A 25,499-nucleotide genomic window follows, 5' to 3' on the forward strand; every position below is an offset into this window, starting at 1 on the left:
TCCCCCCTGCTTTTCAAATAGGGGGGCAAAAAAGAAGAAGACAAAGAAAAAAAGAATGAAAAAAAAAGGGAAAAGAGATTGAGAAATCAAAGAAGAAGCCTTGTACACATAGTGAAGTGGTAGGAATAAGGGGGCTGGACGGCCGGGGCAGATGTGTTTTTTTCAACCATGGCGAACAAGACTTGTACGTTTCTTGACTATGATGAGACACGAATTACTATATCATGAATGGCAACTGGAAAGTGCCTGCATATGGACAAAGGCGTTTCTGTTTCTTGCGACTTGGGGCGGATCTCTGTGGCTTTTGTTTACTATACCATTTTCTCATATCATTCCAATACATTAGCCCGCGCTTTGATTATTCAAACACACGAACATGAACAATACCTTTCTAATCTTTTAATACATAACTCGCCTGTTTGATCAACAGCTTTTCACCTTGATCAACCTCGGAGCTTCATGTGAAGAACGGTCAAGTGGAATAATCCATTCACTGGCGAGTCGCCCTTACGACATACCCAACTACCTGAACCAAAGTAATGACCCTCATGCAAGAACTCCTGTATACACTTGTTTTATTTCATTTTTATTATGTATTTTCTCTTTTTCTTTCGTCTTCTTCAGGCCGTCGTTGCGCTCTGCTGCTGCTGGTCATAGTATATTTCCTCAGCTGAAGTGATGCACTGCATGTTGGCGCCCAGCTTGTTGATGGTTTCTTGCCACTCTTCGTATTCGTCAGAATCGAACACAATGCCGCCGCCTATTCATATGATACATCGTTAGTTTTTGCTTTACTTTTGACACTTCACTTTTGAACTCTTCGTACGTGGTAAAGTGAAAAGGGGCAGAAAGAAGGGGGGAAATCAGCTGACCTGCTTGCAGATACGCCACACCATCCTTGACCATCATCGTCCGCAGAGCGATGCAAGTGTCCATGGCACCCTCCACGTTCTGGCCGTTCTCGTCCACTCCGCCGTACCCAAAGTAGCCCACCGCGCCGGCGTACACGCCGCGCTTCTCCTTCTCCAGCTCGGCGATGAGCTCCATCGCCCGCACCTTAGGCGCGCCGGAGACGGTGCCCGCCGGGAAGATGGACCGGAACGCGTCGAAGCGCGTCTGGTCCGGCCGCAGGACGCCCGAGACCTGCGAGACGAGGTGCTGGACGTGGCTGAACTTTTCCACCACCATTAGGCGGTCCACGCGGACGGTGAAGGGGTCGCCCACGCGGTTGACGTCGTTGCGGGCGAGGTCGACGAGCATGACGTGCTCCGCCCGGTCCTTGAGCGAGGACCGCAGCTCGTTGGCCAGGCGCTCGTCCTCCTCTGGTGTTTGGCCTCGCTTGACGGTTCCGGCAATGGGGTGGGTGATGATCCTGCCGCATTCCGACTTGACCAGCAGCTCGGGGGATGCGCCGACGATCTGAAAGTCCTGACAGTCAATGTAGAACAGGTACGGCGACGGGTTGACGGTCCGCAGGTGCCGGTAGATGTTGAAGGGGTGCAGGTTGGTCGGCCGGGCGAAGCGCTGCGAGGGCACCGCCTGGATGATGTCGCCGCTGACAATGTGCTCTTTTAACTTGGTGACGTGGGCCTCGTAGCCTTCGCGCCCAATGTTCGACTTGTACTCCTGGCCCAGCGTGATGGGACCCTGTTCCGGCAGCGGGATCTCGGGGCTGTTGAGGACGTTTATCAGCTCGTCGATGGTTCGCTTCGCCTCGTCGTATGCTGCTTCCAGGCCCGTCTCCTTATCCTCCGGCACCTTGACGTAGCTGATGACCTTGATGATGCCGTAGAACCTGTCGAAGGCCACAATCGTATCGTATAGCATAAACAGGGACTCAGGGATCTTTAACACATCCTTCATCGGCCGCGCCGTCTTGGGCTCAAAGTATCGCACGCAGTCGTAGCCCACGTATCCAACCGCTCCTCCCGCCATGGGAGGCAGCTTCAGGCACGGGACATGGGCAACGACATGGGCCGCCAGCTCCTCCTCAAGCGCTGGGAGCGGATCCTTCTCTTCGCCATATCCGGGGCCGGTGGTGAGGATCTTGCGCGGGTTGGCGCCGACGAAGCTGTACCGGCCAACCTGCTCGGTGGCCGCCGACTCGAACAGGAATGAATATGTGGAGGAGGCCGAGGATGTGGACTTGGCATGCGCGGAGATTTTCAGGTAAGCGGCTGAGGGGGTGATGAGGTCGGAGGAGATTTGGCGATAGACCGGGACGAGCGTGGGCTTCTTTGCGCCGTCCTTGACGGGCTTGTTGAGGATCTCTCTGACGTCGTCGAGAGACGGAACGAAGCTTCTCTAGAGTCGCGCAAACGATTAGAAGAGAGATATTAGCGCATTGAGGCCATCGTACAAAGGCAGAGTGCCAGATCTGGGCAACTCTCGAGGGGGGTGTCGATCAGCAGCGCAGAAAAAAAAAAGTTGTGACTAACTTACCACATGTGCCATTTTCGAGGGTATCAAATTCGGCGTGGACGAGGAATTGAAGGGCAAAAACAGGGAGAGGGGAAGACAAGAGGGCAGCAGAGAAGACGTGGATAAGCACAGGTGAGCTTCTCCGGGCAACGCGCCGTGTGTCCTTTCGAGAAGCTCCAACAACTTATACTATCGCCAGGGCCGTTGTTTGGAGGATGTAGGTAAGCAAGCAAGACGCCGCCAGACGTCAGATCGGAAAGGTTCAATCTGGCTGGTGGTGACTCGAATTTGCCCCACGCCCGAGATCGAAAATCAAACAGTGAGCGGTGGCGGGGCAGCTCCAGGGCCGGCACCGGCGTGTTGGGCGCTGTTCCTTGGACGCAGCAGGCAAGTGAGCACTGGGGCACAGCGCTGGTGGCGTTGGTGCAGGGCCTGGGCTGGCAGCGGCATTCCAGCGACGGGAGGGCGCTGAAACCGACCGAGGCCTGTGGTGGACAGCTCTGATTGGCTGCAAAGCCCCGAAGCGTGATCGGATCAGGGCCGTCAACGTGCACGGGCCCTGCAAGCTGTTGGCCGACGCCTCTCGCACTTGTACATACAATGTCTCAAATGGCGGCATCGCCAACCGCCTCCTATTGAGACGCTGCATTTACGCTGCTCTAGCTTCAGTCCAAAGACCCGCCGGTTTGGACTACTCCCGAGATGATGGCATGGACAGCTCCGTAGCCAAGAAGCCGCCGAGGCGCCAAGAGGGCCGCATCATTCTGCAGTTTGTCCGTCTTACGAGGCTCCTCCAGCTTGACACGAGTCATCGTCTTCGTGTTGCCGTCTTTACTAATGAGCCAGGTCGCACATGCAGGACTACGACTGCTTCTACGCCCAGGTCGCCGAGCACAAGAATCCAGCCCTCAAGGCCAAGCCGGTGGGCATCAAGCAGAAGAACATCCTGGCCACGTGCAACTACAATGCGCGTCGCCGCAATGTCAAGAAGCTCATGCTGGTCTCAGAGGCTAAGAGGATATGCCCGGACCTCGTGCTCGTCGACGGCGAGGACTTGACGCCGTTTCGGGACATGAGCAAGGTCCTCTTCAATTTCCTCAGGTCTCACTCTTGGAACGGCAAAGCTGAACGGCTAGGGTTCGATGAGGTCTTCCTAGGTGCGTGCATTCGCGCACGGCTGGGTTGCCGGTGCAATGACATGCAGATACATGCACTGACAAGCCGACCAGATGTGACGGATATCATTGACTATAACATGACCTGTATCAACCGGAGCTCAATGGCCAACTCGTTCTTTTACCTGTCCAAAAAGGATCCCGAATTGGGGTTTCCATGCGACTTATCCTCCATTGCAGGCTGCGTCGTCGGTGTCACCCTTGATGACGTGGATCTGGAGAGTCCCATCTACCTGAGGCATCTGTTGGGCTCCCACCTTGCCCAATACTTGCGACTTAGGCTGGAGCAGGACTTTGGCTACACATCAACCTGTGGCATCTCGACGAATAAGCTCCTGAGCAAACTAGTTGGCAGCAAGAACAAGCCGCGAAACCAGACAACGCTGCTTGCATTTACCGACGATGATATCATCAGCTTCGTCGACGGACACAAGCTTCGCACCGTCCCGGGAATGGGCTCCAAGATCACGCATCTGCTGGAGTCTCATATCATGGCCAAGGAACTAGACAAGGACTCTGGCCCTTTTGACTCTCTGGTGACTGCACGAGAAGCCCGTCTCCACCCAACCATCTCGCCTTCTTTTCTGGAGTCCCTCTTGGGCGGTCCGGGTGCCGAAAGAGGCATTGGAGCTAGAGTCTGGGGTTTCCTTCACGGCGTGGATCCTACCGAAGTCAAAGAAACCAACACTGTACCATCGCAAATCAGCATTGAAGACACGTACAAGGGCCTTGACACAATTCCCAGAATAACGGAAGAGCTGCACAAGCTGTCGTGTTCCCTTATCCGGAGAATGAGAGTAGACCTTGTTGTGTCGGACTACGGTTCGGATATTCCAGGCAGTCGCAAGTGGATTGCTAGGCCAAGGACGCTTCGTCTATCGATTCGATCGTGGCCTAAGTCGGGCGCTTCCCAGTCTCAAAGCTTCAGTCGTGTATCTCGGTCAGGGCCGTTGCCAAACTTTGCGTTTGATCTCAAGGCTGATATTGATGAGGTTGCCCAGCAGCTAGTGGCAGAAGCGTTGTTGCCATTACTTCGCCGTCTGCAAAACGAAAAGGGCCAAACGTGGAATCTGCAGCTGATTAACATCTGCGCCGCAAACATCGTCACCGGAGCTACCGACGATAAGACGGGAGCGGGACGGGACATTGCAGTCATGTTCAAGAGGCAGGATGAAGTACTTGCGCCATGGAGACTCGCATCTGACGCTGTGGACGAGAGTAATCAAGAGGCAGAAATTGAGCAGGAGGGCTCCGTGCCTGAAGATCTGGACTCTGACATTTCCTGGGAGGCTACGGACAATTCCACTTGCACAACCTGCGGCCATTCCATACCGTCCTTTGCCCTCTCTGCCCACTTGCGATACCATGAGCTAGGCGAATGAGTTTTTTCTTATGAAGAACAATCAGCGGGGTTGATTTTCTGTTTGAACGAATCCCTTTCGAACAAGTACATGTCAGGAGACTTGAGGGAAACTGCTCGGGAGAAATGACACGAGAATAGAACAATAAGGATAGTCACGAGAATCTGGATACGGCTGTTGGCAGATGGCAGAATCTAGAAGGGGTAGCGGCCCGACAACGTACCGGGGAATAATGGCTTATTTTGGACCAGGTGCTGTGCGTCTGGAACGGGCTTTTGGATCAAGTTCACATGTCGTCAATACCGAAGAGTTCGGTCTGGCAAACAGAGTGATGATGGGACAATTCGTCTCCGCCTTGTTTGTGGGCGGATAATCTCGTGTCGGTGTAACCGTCAAGGTTCTCCGTTGTTGTACCATAGTTGAGCGCCTTGTCGGTTCGCCCCAGCCGTCACGGAGATGTCTACTGGAGAAGTGAAGCGAACGTCAACTTATCGACACTGTCATTCCAAAGATATGCATTCCCAGAGTGGACCTCTACGTGGTTAAAGGAGTAGGCATGTGAAAGGCCTTCCTTTGATATGGTCTGGCTGGTGGAATGGCGGTGATGCTCAAATGCAGCACACAGGTACCAAGCCAGTAGATGCCCTCAGGCTTAGGGTTTTGTTTGTCTTTTACGGCATCCAACTTGCATCCCGTCCTCTTACTGCCGATGGGAATGCAGCAGATTTATCGTTGCCTCTGCTTCAGCTCCCTGTTTGAGATGCCGCCTTCCAGTTCTCACTCCACATCGACGGCTGTCCGTCTTCTTTTGATGACCTTCTTTCCCTTCTTTCCTTCCATTTTGCTTCCATTCCCGCCTGTCGGCTCGGCACATCATAAGCATTCCGGCATTCACCACTCACTCAACCAGGCAGAGGCAGAGGCAGACCGAAAAGGTCACGGCTTCCAACATGCAATGGCCGGCAACGACACGCGGGGCCGTTACAGATGCGATGCCGATGTCTGGGGAAGCACGGCTTTGGCAGCTTCGCCTTACTGCCATTGTGGCCTTGTGATCTCTTGATCTTCTGCTTTTGTCCTCCGTTGGTAGCTGGACTTACCGCTTTATTGGTGCGTCTTTGTCTCTTCCTTTGTTGCCGTTATCACAATTATTGCTGCAGCCTACCTAGCCACTGGCATTCCTATAGCCGAGTATTGCGCAAATTGCAGTCTGCGAGGGTTGAAGTGCTGATGGGGAGCGAAAGAGAGAAGAAGTTAAGCCGGCCTGCTGATTTGATGCTTGTCGAGTCCCGTTCCCGTACGTGATGCAGTGACCATCTGTTCTTGTTTGCATGCCACACTCACAACCTGTCCTGTTTCCTGTGTCTCTTTGTTGTCTCCTTACTTGTCGATACCTGTTAAATACCGTAGACATTCCACCTTTAAGCTTTCTGTATCACAGCGCGCGGTGAAGCAAACCTTCCAAGTCCTCCGTCTGAAGCCATCCATCCACACATATCCCTTTATCTTACCTTACCTTACCTTGCCTTCTCACATCGAGGCAGTTTGTATCTGCCATCTGCCTTCCCACTGTCCCCGGTTCCTCTTTCCTCCAGTTCCCCCCTCTCTCCTTCCTTGTCTGCTCCTTCCCTCCATGTGGTGCATGCACGAACCTGCTCCTGCCCTCCGTTTTGGAAACGACGACTGGCAGCCACCTGGCGGCCGGTCAGTCCTCAATTCACCAGCGCTCCTTCCCAGCTGCACGTTTCAGCTCACCTCCTCTTCACCTCTTTTTCCGCTTCATTCTTCTCTCTTCTTCTCTCTGTTTTTATTTCTCTTCGGTCTCTTCTCGTCATCCTGCGGCTTTGCAGATTCAACTCCTGCATCTCGCATTACCAGCCATTCATCACCACCTCGATATACCGACCGCGTCAGACACTTGACAGCTGCACGGCATCTCGCGAGCTTCGGCCAGTTTCATCTTTTGTATCTTGTCGCTGCGAAGCAAGACTTTCTTTGTTTGCATTTGCGTCGGCAGTTGACGTCCAATTTGACACTCCTTGATCGACTGCTTGCTTGTGCGGAAACTAGCCTGTTCGCGATCGATATCCCATCTCTTAGGATCTGGCAGTCTGCAAAGCATTCTTGAAGGATCCTTGCTCGACCTCAGCAGCCTGTCGAATCAACGACCCTTCTATCAGAATCTGACTTTGAGAGACTGACAGCTGCTTCTCAGCACGACACACACATTCATCCCCCCTGAAGCAAAGCCGTGACCGATTACGCCTAAGCGTCAGCCATGGCTCGCGGACGCGGAGGCGGCTCTCACGGCCAACGTCGCCCAGTTGACCTGACCGGAATCATCTCGATAGCAGAGAAGAATGACCTGTTGACTCTCATCAACGCCATCACGGAGAGAATGGCCAACGACATTAGCAATGTCTTTGACTCCCCTCCCGTTGTCCCTATCCAAAGCGACCATGGCCACCATCACTGGCTTATGATTCCACTGCTGCATCACAAACAGAACAGGTCTACATCCCATTCTCATTCTCTCATGGGACTGAAGCACCCTAATCTATCAAAGTCCTTTGACAAGCCACGAGAGATAATCGACAAAGAAGAAAAGGAATCAATGACGCCACAGCTGCGGGAATTGAAAAAGGAGGCCATGGTCTTCTTCCGCAAATGGCAGGGTACCGTTCTGCAACGAATTCGAGATATAGCTGTCAACGAACAGCAAGCTCCCCAGGGGAGCACTCGAGGCCGCGGACGTGGAATGAGAGGAGCTCCTCGGGGACGTGGCGGAGGAGGCCGCGGAGGTGCAATGACGCGCAGCCCTCTGACTTTGGCGACAGGTAAGATGAACTTCATCAACTTTCTGATTGTGTTCCATGAATGCATCATGGATAGCCCTTGACGACACAATATGGCTTCAGCAGCTAACATTTATGTAGGCCCGCCGCGAGCACCATCGAACTACGTGGATCGTGATTTGGCCGCTCGTTATCCCCCTATTCCGAATACTCTCTGGTCTCTTGATCTTGACAAGCGCAAGCTGTATCTGCACATTGTCTTCTTGGTCTTGCTGTCCATGCAAGAGTATACGGCAAATTCACGACAGCTCCTGATGAGCCTCACAACATCGCTGAACCTCCCACCGAGAGTATATCGGGACGAAGAACTGCGTCTTGCTCAAGGTTTGGCCAAGGCGGCCCTTGATTATTCTCCGGAGGACGCGGTCAGCCAGAAATCAGAAGAGTCAAAGAGCTCACGGCGCTGGAAGGTCGGTTTGGGATGCGGCACGGGCAAACTTGCCGCTCCCCTTACCGGCGTGGGCATTGGTACTGCGCATGAGGGCCTGGGCCTCACTCCGTATGCGGCTGCAGGCCTCTTGGGCACAATGGCAGAAAATGCAGTGCAGATGGGCGCACTTTTTGGCATCAATGCTTCGAAGCCGACGGCCAAGATGATGGAGACGTTTTCCCGAGAGATTCAAGACTTTGGTTTCATCCCTATTCACGGCTTAGACGGATCTGAATATCGTGACGCCAGAGAGTTCCCGGCAGAGCATCGCAGACTCAGTCTGACAATCGCTCTCAGTGGTTTTCTTCTTGAGGACGAAGACGTCACCAAGAGTTGGCGCTGTCTGGGCCACCATAGCGAATCTTATGTCACGCGGTGGGAAGTTGCAGCCCTTACGAATCTTGGTAACTCTCTCGAGACTGCCATCAAGAGCAGTGCTTGGAAAGACGGCAAGGCAGAGATTGAAGCTCGAACAAGTAAGTGTCACTAGCCTACCTGAACACAACTCTGTACCTTTGACGCTGACTCCATTCCTAGTCTTTTCATGCCTCATCGAGTCTACCTGGCCGGTTGCCCTTCTCAAAATAAGCAAGATTATAGATAATACTTGGAGTGTCGGAATGGTCAGAGCGGAGAAGGCCGGTGCGGTCCTTGCTGACGCCATCATGCGACAAAAGTTTCAGGGCGACAGGCCAGTTTCCTTGATTGGTTACAGCCTTGGAGCCCGAGCCATATACACCTGCCTCATGGTGTTGGCAGAGCGACGACAGTTTGGAATCATCGACTCGGTCATCATGATGGGCACTCCAGCTCCATCGGAGAGTCGAGTGTGGCTGACGCTCAAAAGCGTTGTGTGCGGCCGCTTGATCAACGTCTATTCGGAGCAAGACTATATCCTGGGCTTTCTTTATCGAACCTCGAATACTCACTTTGGTGTCGCTGGTCTGCAGGAGATCCAGGGGGCAGATGGAGTAGAGAACTACAGAGTGCGGAGTCTTCCGCGAGGCCATCTGAGCTATCAAAGCCAAGTAGGCCTGGTGTTGAAGAATGTCGGCTGGGAGGATGTCAATACGGATTTTGTCAAGGTGGGAAAGTGAAGTGCATCAGGGCACCCAACGTGTAGCTTGTTGTTTGTTCGACGCCGTATCTTCACCAAATTGTCCGAGGGCTCGCGCCAGTGTTGCGTCGGGTAGGGGGGATGAGTCTACGTTATTCATATTGAGCACTGAGCTGTCTCCATCTTGTCTGATGCGGCACTAGCCGTCTATCAATTATTCTTGTATCTATCTAGCTATTATGGTTCGGTTAGTTGTGCTACTGTTTATACAATTCGTGTCCGTCTCAGCAGTATAAACTTGACTTCCCCCTTCTGTCCATGGGCGATGCTCCTCTTTTGCCTTCGCCTTCATGGCATGCTACATAGTCTAGTCGGTAGAGAGAGATGTATGGCAGAGCGACGCAGAGTAAAGGGAGTAAAATCAAGTCCACGAATCAATGTAGAATATGTAGATTCGAAACAAAAGTCCAATTGGCACGCAGCTCCCTTGCTGAAAAAAAGGACAAAAGAAGAATCAGAAGAAGCAATTAAAGGCGAGAAAAGAATAAACACAAGTGTTTGATCTATATAAAAGCAAAAAAAAACGAGCTTTCCGTCCCGTCCAGTGTCAAACCAAACCAAACAAACAACAATAAAGGACAAAAAATTTTGGTTTTTATATATGCCCCATCCGTTTCCATCCAGCCCTTTCTTTGTCTGTGTGCCTCTCTCTCTCTCCCCTCCCCAATTTGCTTCCATCCATGCCATGCCCCTTGCTTCTCTTCTTTCCCACCCCTCTCGCCTTTATCTGCGTTCCACAGAGTCAAAGAGGAGAGAGGAAAGGAGGGGGAGAAGGGGGGCAGAAGAAGGTAATCCGGCCTCGCGTCCCATCCCGCGAGTATGTTGCGATTTTCCGACAATAGATTACATCGATGCGTATGAATTTATTATACATTTCAACTTCGTCTTTCCTCTTCACCCACGCCACTGGTCTTTTTCTTTCCGTTTCTTCTTCTTCCATGCACAGGGTTTCGTCCACAGCAAGAGGTCTCTTCTTCTCAGGAAAGGGGCTCTTATGCTCATGGAGGTGTGCTGCCCATGTTGGGAACTTGCTTCCGAGCAACTCCCCTTGGGCCACGCGGCTCGACGCGAGGGACACCCTGAATGGTGCGTGGCTCACGCATCAGCGAGGTGTCGAGGCGAGCCGGCATCCGCGTCACGATGCTGTGATATTCGCCAGGGAAGTTGCCCTTGGGTAGAGGCACAGAGGCAGTGCGCCAGATGTGCTCTGAGGTGTCACTCAGATAAGGGGGCACCTTGCCGTTGGCACCACTGACGCCGCCGCTGCCTCGGCTGGATCCCCATGAGTTGGTCGAGCCAGAGCCGCGAAGGGTCGAAAGGCGGGACAGGCTGGAAGGTATAGCGGTGCGCCCACGGGCCTTCTTGGCCATGATGATCTCGTCAAAGAGTCGGATTTCGGGATCAGATGCAAGCTTCATCTCTCTGTCATGGATAAACTCATTGAATGCTGGAAAGTGAGATACATGGTTAGCGACTGAGGCAAAGAAAAGTCCAGGGGATTGGAATGATTCGACATACCTTGCGTCTCCCGCATCATCGTAACATACTCTTGCTGATCGTAAGGGAGACTCTTGATGAATCCATCCATGTCAAAGGTATAGAGCTGGCCGCTGTTCTTGTGCTGCTTCGAAGGCTTGCCCAAGTATTTGCGGTATGTGTACAGCAGACTTGCGAGGCACCGCACAAACGCCGCTCGCACACGATCAGCGTGAAAAGCCTCAGGACACACCAGGGATACGAAGCCCAAGCATCTACCGTGGGCAACCGTCTTACAGGCTCCGCACTTGTAGAATCCGTCGCCTTCGGACCTCTCCTCGCAAATGGTGCATACCGACGCCGTGTCCTTGGGATTCCAGTTGAAGCAGTGACCCTCCACCCAGACCGTCGTATCCGTGTTGCTAACGGGTTGAATCTGCATGTTGGGCATGATGGTCGAGGCCGCCAGAGTAGAGGCCGCATATGTGGACGGAGCATAGCCTCCTCCGAAGGATGACTGAGAATCCAAGGTCGAGATGGACAGATTCGTCTGATGGCCATTGAGGAACGGGAGGCTCGGCCGGTGCACGGGCTGGTATTTGTCGACTCCGAAAGAGGAGCTTCGTCGGCCTTTGTCTTCTCCAAAATGCCCAGATCGCTTCTCTCTGAGTGTCGAGGTCAAGGCGAACCCTGAATCACTGCGCGAGACCGGAGTCGACGGCATAGGAGGGAACTTCATGGACACTGGGGATACAGAAGATTGGGGACTGGTCTGGTTCGACTTACTAGTCCCTGGCCGGTCCGATTTCCCATTGTCTACTGAGGAGACGGAAAACCCATTGAAGACAGGGGGTAGTATTTCGTTGGGGGGGTCAGGATCCGCGAAACTCGACGAGTTCTGAGAAACCCACTTGCCCAGCGTGGACGGTGGAGCAACGCTGGTGAACAGAGATGCGTTCTCCGACGAAAAGGAATCATACGGAAAGGCCTCCATTGCGTAAGGGGGAGGCCCTGTGGTGACACCATACCGAAGCTTGTGCGGAGCTGCCACCTGCAGTAGAGACATTAGCTTCCGGCGGTGCTGCCGCGGCAAGCGGATGGGCTGCGACGTAGCATCGATGGTGTCCTTGTCGAGGTCGACCAGGACATAGTCATCTTCAGGGAGGTCGATGCGCTCATACCGGCGCTCAACGCCCACGATGTAAGGGCAAGGCGCATCGAGGGCGGAGATCAATCTGGCAGGCAGTATGGGGATGAAGATGCTTGCCCATTTGAGAGGGTACAGGAGACTTGCGAGGGCATGGCAGGCCAAGTGCAGCATGCTGGTGTGGGAGGATAGGAAGATAATGCGGGATTCGGACATGGCGTATTCGAACAGAGCGACGATGTTCTCGAGGGAGAGGCATCTGAAGAGTGCGTAGATGTCAATGGTTCTGGAGCCGGGGATCTCGTTCGCTGCCTCCTTGCGAGAGAAGAGGCGCAGTTCCCGCACACCAATCTCAACCTGAGTCTTGGAGCCCAGAGGGCTGAAGGCCTCTGTGCACAGGTTGACGACGTACTGCTCCAGGGGCTGCCAGCGCCCTACCTTTGGAGAACTTGGGGGAATCCTGAGAACGGCGCCGTCGGTCATCGGGACAACAATCGCCTTGAGCCATTCTTTCCAGAAGGCCATGTTCGCAGGATCTTTGCCCAGGATACCGTACGCACGCGGAGCCCAGAGTCCGCTTTCGCCGGTGGTGAGACCCTCGATTCGAGAAGCTGCACCGTGCCTCAGCGGCCTCAGCATATCTGTCATGAGGGTAATCTTTTCCTCGACAGCTCCGATCTCGTCCTCAAGTCTGTCCCGGGCCGGAGATCCTGAGGGAAGAGTCCCAAGCTTGGCCAAGAGCTGCGACAAGTGCGATCGCTCGCCGGCGAGACGCACTCCCAAGCTCGCGGCCAGTTCTCGCTCTTCATTGGACATGTGGCTCTGTCGCCAGTCCTCGCACTTGTTCTCCACAACTTCTGCCACATCGGCAGGGAGCGCTGTCCATACGATGAGCGTAATGCCGTACAGCTTGGAGTTGTCGTCGGACGTCATGGTAAATCCATGCCAGGTCGATCGCGGTCGATCATCGGATGAGACGATCTGAACATCGTTCGGGAAGGCGAACATGGGCACATAGTCGGGAAACTTGCCTCGGCGAGCAACCTCTTCGGTAGCCGTCTTGGGCGGGTACCGGTCGAGAAGCATGGGCTCGAAGCGTCTCTTGAGGGGGTGCATATCGGGATCGGTGTTCAAAGGCTCGGGGGGAGGGATCACAGAGTTGTAGTTACTAAGCCTTCTCGTGGTCCGTATGGAGGCTGTTACAAGACACAGTTAGCCAGACATGGTCTGAATGTCAAAGAGATGCAGGAAAGGGCACTCACGAGCTCTCTGCGACATGGGCCTCGCAACACTGGGCTGCTTCCGCAGACTATTCATGTCCCTAAAGCTGATCTTGCGGCGGATGCTACCCTTGAGGCTCCTCAGGGGACTGGCCCTCCCGCTGGGATCAGCCTCGTCGGCGCGGATGCGCTCGGCTCGAGGGCTGACCATGGGCTGCCGTGCCTGAGTTTTCGCTCCGGCACTGAAGGAGAGATCCTCGAGGAAGTTTTCCCTCTCTGCAGCAAACTTCAGGAGGGCCTTGTCGAAATCAAAGTCCCCCATAAGGCTTAGGAACTCGCCCATGGAACCGCCATTGCTGGCGGCATCTCCGTTGGGGACGCCATTGCCATTGCCAGTGGCCGGCTTGGCCTTGATAGTGGCGCTGCTCCTGTTACTCCTCGTATTGCCATCGTCCTCTTCGATGGTGTGGACCGAGTTTCGGTCGTTGAGGGACAGCTTGGAGAAGCGGTTGGCAGAATTCTGGCGAGAATGGCGCGCGGCGCTTGGTTTGGTGTGGTTGCTCGCGGCGTCCTCCTCCTCTTCCGCCTCGCCGTCCTCGACGATGGTGGTCGTCTCGGTGGAATGGGTTACTGGCGGCAGGGACTCATCGTAAACAACCGCCTCGATGCCGGCGATCCAGAAGTATTCCGCCAGGGGAGTCGATGAGCCCTCCATGTCATGCCAGAAATCCCAACCCCCTTACCGTAGAGACGGCGATGTCTGCTTGAGCAAAAGTGCTGATGGAGCCCCTCAGCAGCCCAGCACGTCAATATTTTTTGGTTTCGTCGTGCGTCTCCTGTGCCAACGCCGGCCGTGGGGTTTTTCTTCGTCTCGGTCCAGGAACGTGCAGTCGGTGAACGGCGCGTGGTACGTTGGATGCTGCAGCAAAGTCAGTAGGGGCACGCAGGACAGGGGCACGGAGCATGTTTGACGGTAGGTGGCATCGCTGCCGCCGCCACCAGAGGTGCTGTGGAACAGCTACGCACCAAGACACAGGCAGGCAAGGACTCGTATTATCTGCTGTTCGGCGTGTCCCAGGAGGAGGAGAGAGAGAGTGGGCAGAAGGGCGATGTCGGGCCCGGAGGAGGAGATGTCGTGGAAATTGGACTGGGGGAAAAGGCGACGCGGGAGGGGGGGTCGAGTCTGGGAGCCCCCTTTGGTCTCTGGTATGGTCTCTGCTGCGGCGCAGAGCTCGAGGGTCGTTGGAGGACACACTGGTTCTCTTTCCGGGGATGCTCCTGGTCCCGCAGGCAAGTCAAACGCCACGGCTCAGCACTGGTTCGCCAGCTGTGGTCGAGGCTGCGGACGGATGCATTCGCAGCGCAGGTAAAGCGGTTGCGCGGTAGGAGTAGCAGTGCAGTGCAATGCAGTGCAGAGCAGAGGGCGGGATGCAGGACTGCGAGCTGCGAAAAGATGGTCGAGGGGATTAAGGCGGCTCGCTTCAAAAGGGGAGGGAAAGGGTTGCGCAGGCATGGCAGTCCCTGGCTCCCATCAGGTACAGGCGCGGGTACAGGCGCGGAGCCAGGTACGAGCTGGAGTACAGGTACGGCCACGCGGGCGGGCTCAGGTACGGAGTACAGCGGCGGCGCTCCAGCGGGCTTCTAGGGGACCTAGGGGACCGTGGTAGGGGACCTTGGTAGCCCTGGAGGGGCACACTTTAGTGCTGGTAGGGACCTGGGGGATTGGGCCTGGGGCAGCTTGGGGGGGGCGTCGGGTGCTAGACTAGAAGAGCCAGGCCCCGTTTGGCACCGATCTGCGCCGGCGCTTGTTGCAGCCATCAAACAGGCGAGAAAGGGTTGCAGGATGGTTGGGCATGGAGTCGCAGGTACTTGTACATGCATGTGCTTGATGCCTCGTTGAATTTCTCACCAGAATCCAAGTTTCATTTGATGTGGTGAGCTTGCGGTTCGCTGGTAATATCATTCAACCTACCTCTGGGTTCCAGGCCGAGCCAATGACACGCCCGCGACTTGACATACTGGGCCTTGGCTGCAGCGATGGCGGGCATCCCTTTCACCTCACGAGGAGCAGCGACATTCCACTGACTTGTCTGTCTACCGCCTTATTACTGTATGGTGATGACAGGCAGCAAATATAACAGTAGGTAAACAAAGTATTACCTCGCAAAAGCCCACGGGCTTGCGAATGCTTCGTGCTTGAACGGGGGCGCCGCCGGAGCACAATGGGGTACATGTACTAAAATGGCAAAACCTGCAAGGTACCAGGTACAGGCACTAGCGGTAGGCGTGCGAGTTGCGGCAGCTTGAAGCCACCCCGTTCGAGCCGGGCCATGAGGAGTTTTGCTGTATAACGACCAACATGAACCCAGCGCATCTGAAGGGAGACGAGTGCCGTCAAGAAGCGCAAGCCTCAGTAGTAGTATGTAGGTAATTCCCCGTTGACGATACACTAAACTCGGTTTGTACTTGTTCCCAGCACTTATCGATGATTGGGATGGTTCCCGCGAGATACTTGGCTGCAGTGGTGCCTCTCATGTTGCTGGTCGTTGGGCTTTCACGGGGCCGACTCCCATCTCACAAGCAGCCAGCGGTAGAATTATATGGGATGTCGCTCACAGGGATCAGCCGCACACCAGTAAGCAGTATAATAATTGTATCAGAACTCTGTAACGGGCCTTGGGTAGTATCAAGCTGTCCAAGTAGGTGCCATGCCAGACCATCCAAGTTGTTGGTTGAGGTCGAGTGGCTGATGGCCGTTCAAGGGTCGCCGGCTGCTAGACTTTAATCGGTAGGTGGGCACTTGGTCTGTTCATGTTCCTTGCCGTATCATACATACTGGTACTCTATGTAAGGTACTTCACTTTGCCTGGCGTCAAGATCACGGTTTCAATCTGTGTGTTGACGAAGCTCCAAAATAACATCACCAGCATCAGGAGCAGTATCTCCGCCTATGCGATTCTCCCCTCCTGAGAAGAGTGGTCTTTGTACTACCCAACAATATACTACATGTACGTGCGAAGCCCAAGGAACCTTGAAAGCGCCAATGTCTGCCACTCTCCCACACCTAATGCACGAGCGGGATGGACAGTTGGGCAAACAATCCGACATATCACAACCAGGAGGCTTCGCTGCCAGTTGGTGGATTCTCTTTCTGCAACAGCATACGGCCTATCAACTCTCGGTCGGCATGAGCTTGACAACGAGAGAGTCAAAGCGCATTCTTCAAGGGATCAATGAGCCGCAGAACCAGCTCATGGGAACAAGCACCAGCCAAGAAAGCCGCGGGGCTGCGCCTGTATCCAGACGTTGAAGCTGCACATCCTGCATTCAATACACAGTCTCCCCCCCAGAGTGGCAACAACTGATCAAGCTGATCCGAGAGCCCATCCCGAGCCCCATCGACGACGACTCCATGACTTGCATGTACAGGTACGGAGTCCTCCCCCTAGCGGTAAGCTGATGTGGACACCTTGACTACATGTACCTACCTTACTACTACATGTACGAACTACTACATAAGGTACTCGATATTCGACAGAAACAACTCGGAACAACAAGAGCCCCAAAAGTCAGTCGATATCTTTCTTCAACTTCAAACCAGGCAACCAGGGTGTATTCAGGGGTGCCTCGCAAGCACTGCTGCTCTGGGGTCAGCCATCAAAAACTCAATTCCTTCTAGTGGCGGCTGGTAATGGCCTTGCTCGGGTCGACGATGATGCTGTTACGAGCTACATACGACTGCTCGATAATGAGACGGACTTCTCACCGCACTCGCTCTACTTCCGTTCACTGCAATCCAATATTATTCCCACATCCGGCGTCATTGTGGCTGTGAGCTAGCAATACTCGTATACTACTACACCAAAAATCCATATCTGCCCGCTCCGTCAAACGCTGTCAAAGCGGACGCAAATCCCAATACCGTTCCTCCAGCCGAGAGCCCGCCAGACGCTACGTACTGACATACCGAATCACCAGCACCGGTCCCGTGTTGTATGTCGACAGCGAGCTTCACAGTTCCACGGCCACATACTTACAAGAACGCAGGTAGAATAGGTATTACAGCCCAGAAAGCCCCGAATTCTCTAGCAAGTCCTTCCCCCGGTTGATGAGCCCCTGGACAAGGAAGCAGAAGCACGGGCCCCTGGCGCCTTCACTTGGAGGGTTCGCACTAAATAAGGGAGAGACCCGGGACTAAAATGGGCGGACAAGATGAAAGGCTTTCGCTTCTTTCGTATCCGGTGCAAAGTGGAAGCTCGTGTCTCCATTTCGTACTTTATTTGGTGCTCCGTAGCCCGAACTGAACGGAGGTGAAAGATACGGACGGAGGAGGGGACCCCTTTCTTGCTTGGACTGGCCTTCATGTCTTGCTCGCCCTGTAGCGCCACTTGCACTTGCACCGGATCTTGCCTCCTCCCCCTTGGATACTATCCTCGGCACCGAAGTCTGCGAAACTTGGCCAATCTACTCAGTAGGTTCAGCAGCTCTGGAAGACGAAAAAAAGGACAATCATACAGATGCAGCCCGTTTCAGGACACCCCACACATGATGTGTCACGATCTTAGCCGGCCGCCCACTTGGGCTGGTACTCAATTCGAGTGAACCCTTGCTTCTCATCCCATTTCAATCTAGACAGACATGAGAGACGCTATCGAAGCCATTCCAGCAGTCACTGGTGGCCCAGACGAACTCCTTGCTCATCAGTCGTACCGTAGTTGTAGTAGTAGGTAGTACAGCAATTGATATCGGCCTCATTCTGTCAAACATGCCCGTCATCAGCGTTTCTCTCTCTCTCTCTCTCTCTCTCTCTCTCTCTCTCTCTCTCTCTCTCTCTCTGTGCTGATCAGGAGCTCAATCACATATCATTGAAGACCGACAGAACATGCATGCAAGGTTTCCTACATACATGCACCAGAAACCAATCGATCCTCAGCCCAAAACTTCACCCAAGCAAATCACGTCCCGCCACGCAACCTCTCGAGCCCATCATCCGGGAATTTCTGCGTCAAAAAAAAAAAAAAAAAAAAAAAGGAAAAAGTTCTTCAACCGCCCGGATTCGTCATAGAAGCAACTTTGATAACATTACCTCCCGCCGATCATATTCTGTAGACACCACCTCCGTACATGTACTAATAACATCCATGATCCTACCATCGTTATCTTGACCCGTCGATCGCCCATCCTTTTCAGCTCGGCGCATTTTCTGCCCATCCGATTCACTCCGATCTGTGAGAGCGAATCCCCCGGGTTCCCCTTGCGCGCAACTGAGACGGATTTGCATGCAAGAACTTGGAGATCGACAAGCTGTTCTTCCCCAGTAAGAAGTCAACACAAACCCCCCTTTGTAAGAACTCCTGCTCGACTCCAACGGTACACCGTTCTCTTAAGCAACGACTTTTCTCTATCGAATTCGAACCAATTCCTTTGCTCGTATGATCTTCTGCCGTCAGCATCAGACTAAGGATAGTCTTGCAGACACGACGCTGTTTTGTCTATTAATAGGATGTTCGTAAGGGAGTTTTCTCCTGGACCGGCCGGCATCCCTGAAACAGCCAGCGGGAAGGGATTTCATTGTTGTTTTAGGTTAGACAGCTGCGAGGGAATGGCTGAGAGCTGGACTTCCTAGCACTAGAGGTGCTTGACGACGCGTGTCGTTTCATCAAGACTCATCAAGCAGAATTCTCTTGGTTTGCCCGTAAACTTCCCTGTCTACTCGTACATCCTCCCACTTGATATCTGACATTCTCCCTTCCCTCCCTTGGTAGAGTACCCAGCGCAGGCGCCCTTAGTTCCCTCCTGCCAGCAAAGGTAGGACGAAATCCCTCCTGTGTGACAATTCATGCCATAGTACTCACAGTCGTACTCGTGCGATAACAAGCTCAGACGCGTACACACACACACACACATCTGCTGTGCTCCGTAACAGTCGGCTCCTGACTTCTTGTGAGCCGGCCCCGTTGCATCCCAGCGCGGCAGATGGCCGTCAAGCCGGGCCGCTGGGCTTTCCATCCCACACCCCCTGTGCCTGGCCGTGGTGGCTTGGCCCCCATTCTCGTGAATCGTAAATCGTGAATCGTGATACTACTACCACCTCTGCCGCCCCCCTTGCTTCAGCGCATGTCTATCAAACGCCATGCATTCGTCCAGCCGCGCTATCAACCCAGGGTTCGATAGGCTGAGCCGCCTTTGGTTGCAAAGTGGGACGTGTTGGGGTTATGTTTCGTAGTCCTTGGCTCCCCTTGTCCGAATGGTGGTTTGCCTTCTCTATCAATCAGTGAGCAGCTCTCCCAACTCCCATTTCCTCTCTCAGCGAACGGGAATCCGAGCACCAAGCTTGCCCGTCGATAGAAATCCACGACAGCCCATCTCGCCTCGCCATCCAATTCCCAACACGCCAAAGATGATCCGGCCATCTGCCGTCATCCTGATGCCGCTGTCTGCGCCCTTCTCGTGCACCAGGAAGCACACCTGCTCGATCTCGCCCGGGTGCAACACCGGCTTCTGGTCCCCGTCCGAAGCCCAGTTGCAATCGTGATAGCCCAGCCCGGCCTCCACGTCCAGCACCACCTTCTCCAGCTGCATCACATCCTCGCTACAGTTCTCCAGCTGCGCCTCGAGGATCCATCTTCTGGCGCTGCTGCTGCTGCTGCTCGTGTCCGCGTCCAGGCCGCTGACCTTGGTCCGCACGATCAAGGACGCCTTGCATATGAACTGATAGAGCTTTCTAAACGTCCGCGTCCGCCCACTCGTCTCCGTAGCCTCGTAGTAGCTCACCGTCACGGCCAGCACATGGTTCCCCTCCTCCTTGAGGTCGAATCCAACAATCTTCTGCAGCGTGCCTCCCGGCTCGAGATCTACGCCCCCTCCGCCTGCGCCGTCGTGCATGTTCGCGGGCCCGAGCTCGAGCTTCTGCGTGCCTCCCAGGCCAGGGGTCTTCATCTCGGCTTCGATGCGGACATCGCGTATGCGCTTCGCCGCATCGGGGGGCAGGTCGTTGTTCGCGCAGAGGGTGCAGCTGAAGGTCTCCCCCACGTAGGCCGAGCCAAAGGATACCGGCAGGTTGAGGATCGGGCTGAGCAGGAAAGGATCCGGGTTCGTGCTGGAGGGGGCGTAAGCGAGCGAGGCGGGCGCTGGCTGCGATTTGGCGTTGGGAGGAGAGAACGGAGGATCGATCGGGTACTGCGTCACCAGCGATGGTTGGGAGAGCCTGGGGCCATTTGGCCTGGGTCAGCAAAAGATGCGGACACCAATTGGCAAGTGTTCTAATGCGTACCTAAGCACTTTGACGGAAACCGAATGCGGCTCCTTGATAGGATCGTGGTGAGGGTACGCCTGGTGGGACATTTCTCCTTTGGCTGCGCTGTATCTCGGAGGTTCATGGACTGTTTCTGATCTGGGCGTCAGATTCCAGGCGATGTTTGGTCGATCAGCCAGCACATGTCGCTGTTCGCAGCTCCCTATCGATAAGATGCCGGAGCTCTATTCTTAGCCCTGGGGGTACCCTCTTCACACCGCGGGGTATCATTACGGAGTAAATTCTGATCTTCTGACAATCTGACACTTCAGGAGTCCAGCTCATGTGGAGATTGCCATTGTGCTTTATAGATTTTCTTTAGATTTTGCATAGATATCTATCATGGGAGCTTATGATACTGCATCTGCTTGATCAGGGATATGTAGGCTCTAGATCCTAGGAGACCGATATAGGCGGAATCATTACGTAGGGGAGTTTTCTCGATTGATCGTCTCGACATCCGATCCCAGGCTACTTTCTCCTGTCAACATCACATCCTCAATCGTCACATGCATATCAATCACAACTGCAAACCCAGCAAGACACAGAATCTTCTATAAAGTAATAACTGATATCAACAAGATATCAACGAGACCACATCTTATTCGACAGGAAATCCATTAGTCCACTCTGTCATTTCTATACTTCTCATCCACTCCCCCCTTAAACATGGCCAAGTCGAACCTCCTCCTCTGTTTCGACGCCTTCGGCACCCTCTTCCGCCCCAAAGGCGCAGTAGCCCAGCAATACGCCCAAGTCGCGCGGCAATGCGGCCTCGCCGGCTTCAGCGACAAAGAGCTCTCATCTCGGCTCCTCACAGCCATCAAGGAGGAGCGCGAGCTCAATCCCAACTACGGCAAAGCAACTGGCCTCGGCGCCACAAAGTGGTGGACAAATGTATAGACTTCGTCACCCCTCCTCTTCTTACCCCCTTCTTGAAAAGTAACACTTTGTTCTGACAACGATCATCAATATCTGATCTGCATGGATAGGTCATTCATAAAACATTCACGCCTCTGCTCCCCAGCAATCAACCTCTCCCCCCGACTCTCGTCCCCAAATTGATCCACCGCTTCTCTTCAAGCGAAGGCTACGAAGCTCAAAGCGATCTCGTCCCGGCAATCAAGTCCCTGAAACGACCAAACGCGCTCCAAGGCGTCGACAGGATCGTCATCGGCGTGGTCACAAACTCCGACGACAGAGTCCCCAGCATTTTGTCTTCCTTTGGCCTCAACGTCAGCCCAGCACGGTACGGCTCGTCGGAAGAAACAACCGCGCTGGCGGGGGAGCAATACGACATTGACTTTCATTGCATGTCGTACGATGTTGGGTTCGAGAAGCCGGACCGTCGCATCTTCAATGCTGCTGAGTTGATGTTGTCCCGGATCATCACCGGTCGACATGTCGAGTCGCCCGCTGAAGTCGACTTGGGGAATTGGCAGAAGGTCTATGTCGGCGATGAGTACGCCAAGGACGTCGTTGGAGCTTCGGATGCAGGCTGGAACCCTGTCCTGCTCGATGCTGAGGGGAACGAGACTGAGGTAGCCAGTCTGGAGGACAGTCCGCCACAGCCTCTCCATGACCTCTTCAAACGACATGCCGTCGTCAAGGTCCGGTCGATACGAGGCCTCGCCACATGGCTCACAGGGACGAAATAGGATACGATATAGAATAATCTTTTCACTATTACACATCTAAGCCCCTTTCACTACATGTGGCATTCCGTACAGTGCCGATAGAGTTCAACTGGAGGAGTCGCGAGACAAATATCGCTTCTCACAGCATAGTCGTCTCTGAGAATACATCATCTACAGACTCAGGTGCATATTACCGACCATGAATCGCGGCATTGAGCTCAGACGCTATACCACAAGATTTACTGATAGAAGATCACGAATTGCACCACTCATAAGGACCACTGCCATCCACTCTGGCTCTGGTTGTGGTGTTTACGGCCTGTGCCTGTCAGCAGTAAAGACTACTCACACAAAACTCAACATATTTCCTGTTTGTACAATAGTTATCAACAAAACAAAAACACTGGTCTCGTTTAGACCAACTCCCTACCAATGGATCGCGTCTAAAGTAAAGTCATGTGCTGGACTTGTCAGTTCAATCCTAATTACCAAACCTAGGAAATTGTTCGGTGCGGTTGAACTGGCAGTTCTTCGTTTCCTCCAAGCCATGCGTACGTAAAGTCTGTAGCCCTCTGTTTGTCAACCATGCATAATGCAGAGTCAGCATAACAAAACGAGTAGTGAGCTCATCTGTCAGTCACGGAGAGGTATCTCCTTAGAGTCCTGGAGGGGGCGGAACCTAACGATATGGTCAGTCACTTGTAGCAATGGGCGAAGAGGCCACATGGGATGAGTCTACTTACAGCGCTGAAGCTCCCGCCGGGAGGGGGCGGTCCGGATGGCGGCGGAGGAGGGGGGGCAGAGCTTGGGGGAGGGGGCGGAGGAGGAGCCGCTTCGGCAGGAGGAGGCGGCGGCGGCGGAGCGGCTTGACCGGGGGCTGCTGCAACATGTGAGCTCTGACCTGGAGCTTGAGTCTGAGCTCCGTAGTATTGTTGATACAGAGCGACATAGCTGTAACGCGTTAGCCATTTGTCGTAATCCCCCTTTACGAGAACGCTGACTTACTTAGCATATCCTCCCCAGGCAGCATAGGGATCGGCGCCGTTGTAATATTGAGCATATTGAGCGGCATAGTCGGCAGCATTTGCCACGGGAGTGGCTACCGGAGCAGGGCTGTTGGATGCGCGAGGTTCGGAACCGTATCTGTTATTGTACGAAGAATAGGAGTTGTGGTGAGATCCGCCATGCCTGTCGTGGGATCCGCGGTGGTGGTGATCGCCATATCCGCCACGATCATTATTGTAGCGAGGAGGACGGGCCTTGAACTCTTCATACTGTTCCTTGACATTGGCAATCAGGTCTTCGCAAAGCTCCTTGGCCTTGGCAACCATGTTTGGGTCAGGTCCGCTACGATCATCTGGTCAGTAAGGCAAGTCAGAGCCTGAACAGGGCTATGATCCGATACGTACGTGACATGAAGGAACATGGGCTCATCGCTCTCGTGGTTAGTGGCTGCTTCGAGGTAGCCCGAGCCGCGGCCTTTGATCTGGACACGACATCCAGTTTCTTGCTGGATGTGCTTCACATAGGCGCCGCCGTGGCCGACTACCTGAGCTCGCAGGTTGAACCCATGGACTGGCTCAAGATCGATGGGGATCTTCTCTTCGGGCCATTTCCGCTGCAGAAGATTGTTAGTTGTGAAGGAGAGTGACAGAATTGGGGGGGATGCCTCATACTCGTCCATATTCGTCTCGCTCAACTGGCGGCTGAGGCTCCTGATCTCGACGTCGGAATCGACGCTCGTCGACCAGTTGAGGAAGTTCTTGCTTGATGAGCTCATTGATCTTTTCCACGGCGGCTTCAAGACCAGCCTTGGTTGTACTCGTAATATGGAGGTACAGGGGAGGGTTCTTTTCCCGACATCAAGGTAATCTGAGTTAGAAACCGAACAACGACCAAGGTATCAGCACGGGTATGTCATCTTACCGCCGCGGTGGCCATGCTCTTGTTAGGGTAATAGCTGCCACGGGTCGTAACGTCTGCGGATTCTGAGTCAACATCACTCCTCTACGGGTTCAACAGGCCAAGGATGATTGCATACCGGCACCAGTTTCATTTCGGATCTAGAGCGACATTACGTTAGCGAAAGCGAAAAAGGGGATAGGCGGGCATGTGCAAGTCGGTAGCCTTGCGACTCGGTGCCCTCGACCATCGCGCCGTGCATTATCAAGCCGACGAAAGTAGCGGAGCAAGGTATTTTGAGGATGTCTTTACCATTTCCTGGGTCGAGCCCTTGGTCAACAGGTAGCGATTGCGCAGATCGTTGACCTCGATGTCCTGGATGAAGTCGCCATCGGCAACATACATCTCTTTCTTCATCTCCTGGTCACCGCCATCGGCAGAGCTTCCGCCTGCGGATTTGATCGGGGGGACGTCGACATGCTGAGGAGCCTTTCGGGCTTGCAGCTGGGCGTTGATCTTGGCAGCGGCAGCGGCTATCGTGTGCATGATTGGTTAGCTCATCGACATCGCACTTCGCACGCGCATTTGCGTCTCCCCAGATGGGTCTCGGGATCTTCCAAGGGTCTCAGAACGTACCAGCGGCGGCAGCAGCGTCCACCGGGGACTTCTTTGTCTCAGAAGAGTCCTCTCTGGGAAGGGGACTGCGCTCTCTTCCCTCGGAGCGGCGCGTGGGCGGGGATCGAGAGCGTCTGTCGAATCTCGAGGCTCGCTTGGGCTCAGGCTCGGTCTGGTCGAAACGAGACCGCTTGGGTCGTCGCTCGGTATCCTCCATGATGTCGCGAAGGAGGAAGAAAGGAGACACAAGCCGTTTGCAGGTTTTGGCGACGATAACGAGGCGCTAGATTACGAAACTGCGGGAAGCTGCAGCAAGGCCAGGGTTGTCGTCGTATCGCAGGAAATAAAAAAGGCAGTAGGATGCAAGGCTGAGAGGCGCGAATGCTCGCGACGTGCGTGGATCAGCGCCAGTTGGATGGAAATTTTGGAATTTGGGAACTTCGAAGAGGTACGAAGTACTTCGGTACTTGCAGGAAGGTGCTTTCCTGCTGCGCACCTGCCGTGAAGTTGCCAAGCAACCATGTCACCGCCTCGGAAAAACGTACTCGCGCGACGTGGATGCGTCTTACATAATGCAATCTGTTACCTTATCTTGATTGAAAACCGTGGGGAAATGCGGTTTCGGAGCTTTGCTGTTCAAGGGTCTTTGAGAAGGCAGTGGACTAGTATTGGCGGCAGTGGACATGGGGAATTGCATTCTAGTAGATTCATGCCATTGTAACTCAACAATAGCAATACGCCTTGATATGCTTATACACATGTGTCGAGTGACCACTGCCAACCCGGATTTGCACTCTTACGTGAGGCTGCAGGGAGGCCAAACCTTGATCGGGACTATCACCAGCCCAA

The 25,499-nt window shown here is 54.1% G+C and overlaps 6 protein-coding genes across 6 annotated transcripts; 3 read left to right on the forward strand and 3 right to left on the reverse strand.

Annotated features, from left to right (window-relative positions):
- Positions 1-620: 620 nt before the first annotated feature.
- BBK36DRAFT_1196794 (anthranilate synthase component I-like protein) lies at positions 621-2,454 on the reverse strand (the record flags this gene model as incomplete). The annotated part of the gene is made up of 3 exons (XM_024896953.1): positions 621-760; positions 873-2,304; positions 2,443-2,454. The coding sequence occupies 3 exons, from the start codon at positions 2,452-2,454 to the stop codon at positions 621-623; spliced, it is 1,584 nt and encodes a 527-aa protein (XP_024750794.1).
- A 661-nt stretch (positions 2,455-3,115) lies between these two features.
- Positions 3,116-5,181, forward strand: BBK36DRAFT_1135034 (DNA/RNA polymerase). Its single transcript, XM_024892507.1, has 4 exons — positions 3,116-3,194; positions 3,281-3,578; positions 3,651-4,980; positions 5,125-5,181. Exons 1-3 carry the CDS (start codon positions 3,132-3,134, stop codon positions 4,976-4,978), a joined length of 1,689 nt encoding a protein of 562 aa, XP_024750795.1. The 5' UTR covers positions 3,116-3,131; the 3' UTR covers positions 4,979-4,980; positions 5,125-5,181.
- A 2,054-nt stretch (positions 5,182-7,235) lies between these two features.
- On the forward strand, positions 7,236-9,343 carry BBK36DRAFT_1196798 (DUF726-domain-containing protein; the record flags this gene model as incomplete). Its single annotated transcript, XM_024896954.1, has 3 exons — positions 7,236-7,794; positions 7,894-8,718; positions 8,780-9,343. 3 exons carry the CDS (start codon positions 7,236-7,238, stop codon positions 9,337-9,339), a joined length of 1,944 nt encoding a protein of 647 aa, XP_024750796.1. The 3' UTR covers positions 9,340-9,343.
- A 536-nt stretch (positions 9,344-9,879) lies between these two features.
- Positions 9,880-13,968, reverse strand: BBK36DRAFT_1135035 (DENN-domain-containing protein). Its single transcript, XM_024892508.1, has 4 exons — positions 13,245-13,968; positions 10,878-13,178; positions 10,354-10,806; positions 9,880-9,903 (listed from the first exon to the last, which is right to left on the reverse strand). Exons 1-3 carry the CDS (start codon positions 13,915-13,917, stop codon positions 10,358-10,360), a joined length of 3,423 nt encoding a protein of 1,140 aa, XP_024750797.1. The 5' UTR covers positions 13,918-13,968; the 3' UTR covers positions 9,880-9,903; positions 10,354-10,357.
- Positions 13,969-15,561: 1,593 nt separating this feature from the next.
- Positions 15,562-17,042, forward strand: BBK36DRAFT_1140129 (hypothetical protein; the record flags this gene model as incomplete). The annotated part of the gene is made up of 7 exons (XM_024893355.1): positions 15,562-15,621; positions 15,887-15,901; positions 15,965-15,990; positions 16,055-16,095; positions 16,541-16,631; positions 16,723-16,770; positions 16,823-17,042. 7 exons carry the CDS (start codon positions 15,562-15,564, stop codon positions 17,040-17,042), a joined length of 501 nt encoding a protein of 166 aa, XP_024750798.1.
- Positions 17,043-19,508: 2,466 nt separating this feature from the next.
- BBK36DRAFT_1116761 (hypothetical protein) lies at positions 19,509-24,867 on the reverse strand (the record flags this gene model as incomplete). The annotated part of the gene is made up of 9 exons (XM_024890270.1): positions 19,509-20,409; positions 20,476-20,584; positions 22,858-23,084; positions 23,139-23,480; positions 23,543-23,751; positions 23,810-23,983; positions 24,060-24,140; positions 24,348-24,568; positions 24,672-24,867. The coding sequence occupies 9 exons, from the start codon at positions 24,865-24,867 to the stop codon at positions 19,509-19,511; spliced, it is 2,460 nt and encodes an 819-aa protein (XP_024750799.1).
- Positions 24,868-25,499: the final 632 nt, after the last annotated feature.

The sequence above is a fragment of the Trichoderma citrinoviride genome (genome assembly GCF_003025115.1).
Source record: "Trichoderma citrinoviride strain TUCIM 6016 unplaced genomic scaffold BBK36scaffold_5, whole genome shotgun sequence".
Taxonomy (NCBI): Eukaryota; Fungi; Ascomycota; class Sordariomycetes; order Hypocreales; family Hypocreaceae; genus Trichoderma; species Trichoderma citrinoviride.